We start from the raw sequence: 7,500 nt of genomic DNA on the forward strand, positions 1-7,500 counted from the left end.
GACAGCATGTTCTGCTGTAATTTGATTGTTTAGTTTTTCCGTTTGCAGTAAACTGCCAGCTTTAGTCTGCAGTCACCTTAAATTACAGTATCTGCCCCAGTAAAGTAGCGGTTAAAGGACTGTATCACTGAACTGCACAGAATAGGTGTAAAAATGAGGCTTCAGAGAGAGTCTAAACTCTGAAGAGGAGATGTTTACCGAAACACGTCATTTTTCAAATTTCAAGAAGGTGCTGACGTGATGGCAGCCTGTTCCTGTGAGTCTGTTCTCGTCCAGGACCAGGCAGCTCACATCATGAAACACAACTAAATATCAATTAATTCAAAACAACACAGAATTGGCAAATGGAGAAAATCATACAGCGACCTTCATCCATCAGATGATCTCCTATGAGGAGGAGGAGGAAGAGGAGGAGGAGGAGGAGGAGCAGGAGGAAGAGGAGTGCAGTGGGGTGTTGGACTGGGTTTCTGTCTGTAGCGCTGCTGTTCGGTTCTCTGTGAATCTGCATGTCTTCACTAAAGCACACCTGTTACTGCAGAATGTAAGTATTAATTTAGAGGTAAAGGTTTAGGGTTAGGGTTAAGGATTTAAGGTTTAAGGACTTAGTAGAGAAATAGGTTTTAGAAGTTAGGGGTTAAGGGTTTAGGAGTTAGGGATTAGGGTTTGGGTTTAAGGGTTTAGAGATTAGTGGTTAAGGGTTTAGAAGTAGGGATTAAGGGTTTAGGGGTTAAGGGTTTAGGAGTTAGGGATTAGGTTTTGGGGTTAAGGGTTTAGGAGTTAGGGATTAGGGTTTGGGGTTAAGGGTTTAGAGATTGGTGGTTAAGGGTTTAGGAGTAGGGATTAAGGGTTTAAGGGTTAGGGTTTAGGGGTTAAGGGTTTAGGAGTTAGGGATTAGGGTTTGGGGTTAAGGGTTTAGAGATTGGTGGTTAAGGGTTTAGGAGTAGGGATTAAGGGTTTAAGGGTTAGGGTTTAGGCGTTGGGGTTAAGGGTTTAGAGATTAGTGGATACGAGTTTAGGGGTTAAAAGTTTAGGGGTTAGAGTTTAGGCGTTAGGGTTTAGGGTTTAGGGTATAGGTGTGGTTTAGTCATTACTGGTTTGGTTTGCTGGGTGTTTCTAGATAAACAGCACTTTTCCTCTGAGGTTCCTCATCATGGCTCTCTGTTCTGATCAGATTCTGCTCTGATTGCAGTTCAGTTGTAGATCAATCCTGAAAATGAGAGGATTTTTACAAGAATGATGCAGCACTAAACTCCTCACACTTTACAAGGTTCAGAGTTAGGTTTAGGGTTAGGGTTTAGGGGTTTAGGGGTTTAGGATTTAGGGTTCAGGGTTTAGGGTTAAGGTTCAGTGAGCACTGAGTCCTGATTGGAGGTAAAAGGCCCTGAAAGAGGAAAAGTGCTGCAGGTTGATGAACAGAACATCCAGATCTGTGAACAAAGTGATAGAATCTAAAACAAAGTGAGAACATTAATTATCAAAGTGTCAAAGAATATTTTTTTGTTTTTAATGGTCTTTTTTCATTATTTTATCTTCTATTTGTTGTTTCTGTTCGTCTTTATCAAAATCTGCTCTGAGAAAATTTCAGCACAAATGAATTTGTTCTCTGACAAACAGAACAAGAGTCAGTGGAAAATATTAATTATAAAATATATTCAATTTATTTTTGAATATTCAACATTAGATTATATCACCTCACTTACTGTAATATGCAGTAGATATGATATGATATGATATATGATATGATAAACAGACTGTGATGGTGTAAAAACACACTGAGTCACACTTTCATGTTTCCACACAGTTTGAAAAAACATAGTTGAAACCAGATTTTGTATAATCTGTTATTTAAACTGTATAAACATTTATAATCACATAATATTAGATGTTTCTGTTACATTATAATGAGTGAACTGAAATAAAATATTTAGTGTCTAAATTAAAAATGAATATTAAAGGATTTCCATTTTCAGAACAAAGCTCGTTAAATAGTTCAGGCGACACGGCAGATAGTTTGTTTCTGAGACGTCATCGCGGCTCCTCTGGACTCGGTTTTAAACACTCAGCTGGACTCAGCTGGACTCTCTCACATCATAGATTTTCATGGAAAAAAAACAAAACTAGTTTTATTCAAATAGTTTCATTCAGCTGTGCAGAATTTCAAAGCTGTGCTCCAAAATATTGTTTAAAGATCAGGTTCTAAATCACAACTTAAACTCTGAGATTATCCGTTTACAGACTGACTGAGAGCTGATGGTGAATAAATGACACTAAAGGCCAGTTTTCTGGATTAAGCTTAATCTAGAGCTAAACTGGAGTGAAGGCATGAGAAATTCTTTTTAGTCAAGGCTTAAAAATTTAAATTTACATTATTGTTGTGTTTTTATTTTATTTATTAATAATTCAGCTCAGTTTAGTCTGTAAACAGTTTAAACTGGTGTTTATGGTTCTGAACCTGATGGAGTAATTTCTAAAAACGAATTATTATAAAAGTTGTGCATGAATTAAATTGTAGTTTTTGCTTTTTTTGTGAAATCTGTCATGTGACCGAGCAGGTTGGAGGTGATTGGAGCAAAACAACTGAAACACGATTAAAGACTTAATATTTCAAAGATCCAAAATTAACAGGCAGTTTTAAAATTCCTCAAACTTCAACTTAATATTGATGTTTTTCTATATTGGACTTTCTGTAAATCTGTTTTTAATATTTTTATATAATTTTTTGTTAAAACCTTCTGCACTGTAATATTCACTGTGATATTTTAGGATTCTGTTTATTTCACACCGAGAGCTCAGATTTCAGAATAACTGCACCAACATTTTCTTTACTGATTCCCAAATTAAAGCTCATTTAAAATAAAGTCCCAGAATAAGACGTTTGATTGATATGGGTCAGTTTCCTGGACATGGATTAAGTCTAGTCCTGGACTACATCAGAGTGCCAGTGCTGAATCACCATTGGAAATACTTTTTAGTCTAGACTTAGGCTTAATCCTGGTCTGAGAATCATGTTTAAAGTGTAGAACCTTTTTTTATATATATTTTATAGACAGTAAACGACTTTGGACTCACTGAAGTTACGAAGGCCTCTTTGCCTACTTGCACTTTAAATTCGGTGCAGTTCTTCCGACTCTGCAGAATTCCTGGGAATCTTCATTGGGTCCTCAGGAAGACGGCAGTGCCGGTGAAACGTGCATATTGGTTTATTTCTGATGTCTCTTTCTCTCTCTCTCCCTCTCTCTCTCTCTCTCTCTCTCTCTCTCTGTTCTCTCTCTGTATCTCTCTCTTTCCCTCTCTCTCTCTCTCTCTCTCTCTCTGTTCTCTCTCTCTCTGTGTTCACTCTCTCTCTCCCTCTCTCTGTTCTCTCTATCTCTCTGCTGACACTGTTACTCTGTTAATGAAGAAATATCCGGAGAGGAAGGTAAGATCCCAGGATCCACATCAGTCTCCAGACATTCCCATTCCATTTTCCAGATAATCATATCATTTCCCTTCGGCTATCAGACTGGATAAAAATTTGAACTGAGATTAAAGTTCATAAAGTTCACTAAAACAGACAGATGATTAATGAGTTTTTCTCCTGAATTATTTCCTTGTTCTGAAAAGTTGAAATAAATGTGAAATTTTATTTCATCTGTTTCAATATTATATTTCATATTTCATGTATTATATATTTTTATATTATAGATGTAATATATTTTTATTAAAGTTACCTGATATTAAAAAAAGATTGTTTTAACTTAATTAAATCTAAATGTTGGATGGTCAATGGTCACTGAATTTTAGGTCATAACAAGTTTTACAGTGTAGTTATTAAAACTAAATGAAATTATATTCAGGGTTAGTTTTATAGATTATATGATGAGGATCCCCTGCTGGACTGTATCAGGTGCTCTTCAGTGTACATCACTGTTATCTGATTCATATTCCTCCTCTTATTATTATTTTTATTATTTTTTTGTTGGATTTTTTGTCCACTAACTGCCAGTTTTCAAGATATCGACACTGAACCCACTCTGGAATGTTCAGTCTGATTGTGAGACGAGGGCTTTTATTTTGAATAGTCATTTGGTTTTAACATAGTGACCACTCAAAGTCAGATTCTCTCCCATAGAAATGACCGAGGGAACTATGTGGCCTCTTATGTCAAAATGATACAAGTACACTAGTACACTAGCAGCCCTCTAGCAACCTTTTGTGTTACCATAGCAACCACCTCACAACACCCTAGTAAATTTCCAGAAATACCATAGCAAGTGATCAGCAACACCCTCACAACCACCTGGGATACCACAGCAACCACCTAATAACACTCAAGCAGTCATCTCCAACACCATACCAACCACCTAGCAACACCTTAGCAACCATCAAAGATACCATAGCAATCAGCTATCAACACCCTAGCACCTACCTCCAACACTACAGCAAACACCTAGCAACACCTTGACAACCATCAAAGATACCATAGCAATCAGCTATCAACACCCTAGCACCCACCTGGGATACCATAGTGACCACATTGCAATACCCTACCAAACACTGACTGTATGATAGAAACCACATGGAGACACTGAGCACCCTGGAGAAATCACAGTGACCACTGATCAGTAGCCTAACCATCACCTGAGCCGACAGTATATGACTGAAGTGCCCTTGAGCAACTGCTCCCCGTGCACTGTGGATAGGGCTGCCCACCGCTCTGGGCAAATGTGCTCACTGCCCCCTAGTGTGTGTGTTCACTAGTGTGTATGTGGTGTTTCACTGCACGGATGGGACTAATAAGGGTCTCTTAATCTTAACCTCCACTACCATAGCAACCACATAGCAACTCCTAAGCAACCATCTAAAATACCACAGTAACCACTTAGCACTATCCTAACAAACACATTATAAGTTCCTAAAATTCCACAGTGACCATCCAGCAGCTCCTCAGACACACGGACACTGCAGATCACTGACCTTCAAATGACCTGAAAGCTCTGATTCTGATTCTGTCCTGTTGACGATGTGGCTGACCAGCTCTCTTCTCTGCAGGTCTGGTGGTGGATAGACTTCCAGTCAGTATGCATGTGTGTGTGTGTGTGTGTGTGTGTGTGTCCCCACATCAAAGCTCGAGTCTTCCACTCTCATCTCCTGAACCCGCTCTTCACTCCTGGCTCTGTCGGTCAGTCAGATCTCCACCAGCAGGAGGACGTCCAGCACTACATTCCAGCCAATCACATGCAGCAGCTCGACCACAAACAGTCAGAAGATGGTGCTGCTCAACAATGACTGACCAGATAGAGAGAGAGAGAGAGAGAGAGAGAGTGTGTGTGTGTGTGTGTGTGTGGATCAACACTGTTTACTAAAACTGAAGGTCAGTGTGAGACTTCAATAAACATCAGACTGACACAGCATGACCAGAAGAACAGAGACCACCGAGGACCACCAAGTACAGGATTCTCTCTGAGGGATGAACTGGACTGTACTGGACTGAACTGGACTGAAATTAATTGAATTGGACTGAACTGGATTGAACTGGACTGAACTGAACTGGACTCAGTATCTCCTGCCAAAGACATCATCTCCCTGAACGTTCCTGACGGTTCTGATTGGCCTGATGGTTCTGATGGTTCACTAATCACTGGGTCACTGAGTCACATGACTGTACAGACCTTCTGGTCATCCTTCAGCACAGAGCACGGCTGGGATCTGAACCTGAGCGTCTGAAATCTCATTAAACTCCAGTCGGGATAGTTTTGGTATCTCCGTGTTTCTCATAGCAGCTCAGTAGCAGACGAGACCAGCAGGAGTCGTGATTATCAGATTTTCAGCGTCAGATTCTCGACTCGGATCTTTTTACGCAGATCGTCGTCATTTCAGAGTTTTTATTGTGATTAAAAATGTGATTGAGACCACCCTGAGACCCTCACACATTCTGAGAACAGCCTGAGACCCTCAGACAGTCTGAGACCACCCTAAGACCCTCAGACAGTCTGAGACCACCCTAAGACCCTCAGACAGTCTGAGACCACCCTGAGGCATCTTCAGGTTTGTGCATGTAGAGTCACAGACATCAACATTCCACATTAAAAACACACTTTAAACTCGTACTGCATGTGTGACAGTTTACAACACAAAATAACTTTATTTATTTAATAAATGACGTTTGTTCTTATTGACAGATGAATGAAAGAAGCGTATGATGTAAAATTCATCACAAGCAGGAAATACATAAAATACAGATTCTGAAATGATTCTGAATTCAGTACTGCACATTTCTGAATACAGCGCTGTGCAAAAGTCAGAGACCCCCTTCATTTATTTAATGTCCAGTCAAAACAGTTATTCATTTTCAGGAAAGAAGCAGAAAACACATTTAACAGAAAACTACCCAGAATCCTCAGCAGCTAACTCTACTCTCAGCTGTGTGAGTCAGTGAGTCGCTCTTTCCCTTTATTCCAGCTTCCATTCTCTTCAGGAGACTCACTTTCAGTTCCTCAAAGAATCTGCAGACACACCTCCACAGTTCAGTCTTAGAAGCTGGTTGATCATTTTCTGAAGTAGTCAAACACATTCAGTGGTGTTGAGGTCTGGACTCTGGGGTGGTCAGTCCATCGTTCAGCTTCTTTGTTTGATGTGTCCATCTCCTTTTCTCAGTGAGGTTCTTCTTGATCAGCTACACATCCTTTCAGACCCACAGCGCTGAGTCGTCTTCTCACAGTGGAAGGATGGACAGAAACACCTGTGGATGTTTTCAGATCTGAAGCAGTTTTGGGGTCGATCAGCTCTTCCAGGTCGTTGTTAGGAGCCACATTTCCTCTGTAGCTTTAATCAGTTTTTAAACTCCAGTTTTTTCTCTTTGAATTTCTCCTCCTTTATGCAGATCATAACTTGAACTTCAGTTGATGCTTTTACTGGTAATTAAATAAATGCAGGGGGTCTCTGACTTTTGCACAGTGCTGTTAAAGGTCAAACTGCCTCGTCTTTAAAAGGCCACTTCTGTTCGCATCTATTAGCTCTATGTTTCTGTACAGCGAGTTTACTGTGAGTTTGAGTGAACAGAATTGTTTCTAACAGAAATTCTGACTGAACTGATTTATTCTGAGTTTGTGCAACAGAGACGACAGAACGTGTGTGTGTGTGTGTGTGTGTTTTAAAGTCTCAGATCAATATTTATTTTATTTTTTCCAAATAATTATTAACACTAACGAAAGAACTCTGATGTAGCGAACACTGACAGAGAGAAATGATGTTTTTAATGTTTCTCTGAAATGAAATGAAGTGAATGTTTTTAAATGATCCAGAATTAAATTAAAGTCACAATGTACAAATAATCAATAAACTTTCTACATGATGTTTAGCATGAATCTCTGAGTGGACTGATCTTATAAATATATTCACAATTTTATTTAATACTATTTAATATTTGTTTCCTGTTTATGGTGTTAAATACAGTCTGTGTGTCTATTAGTGTTCAGAGCTGTGAAACCTCAGCACTGTTTACAGAAACTCTACACTATA

At 39.2% G+C, this 7,500-nt stretch overlaps 2 protein-coding genes across 2 annotated transcripts in view; both read left to right on the forward strand.

Annotated features, from left to right (window-relative positions):
• LOC118805144 (disintegrin and metalloproteinase domain-containing protein 11-like) overlaps positions 1 to 5,352 on the forward strand; it is a 41,344-nt gene extending 35,992 nt beyond the window's left edge. Inside the window, exons 26-27 of the mRNA XM_036565754.1 lie at positions 3,401 to 3,418; positions 5,032 to 5,352. Of these exons, the coding sequence (XP_036421647.1) occupies positions 3,401 to 3,418; positions 5,032 to 5,047 (34 nt within the window). The 3' untranslated portion in view covers positions 5,048 to 5,352. The remainder of the gene's footprint in view (positions 1 to 3,400; positions 3,419 to 5,031) is intronic.
• Positions 1 to 7,500, forward strand: part of LOC118805159 — a 1,027,118-nt gene that overhangs the window by 255,388 nt on the left and 764,230 nt on the right. The window lies entirely within an intron of this gene.

Source organism: Colossoma macropomum, unplaced genomic scaffold, assembly GCF_904425465.1.
Source record: "Colossoma macropomum unplaced genomic scaffold, Colossoma_macropomum, whole genome shotgun sequence".
NCBI lineage: Eukaryota > Metazoa > Chordata > Actinopteri > Characiformes > Serrasalmidae > Colossoma > Colossoma macropomum.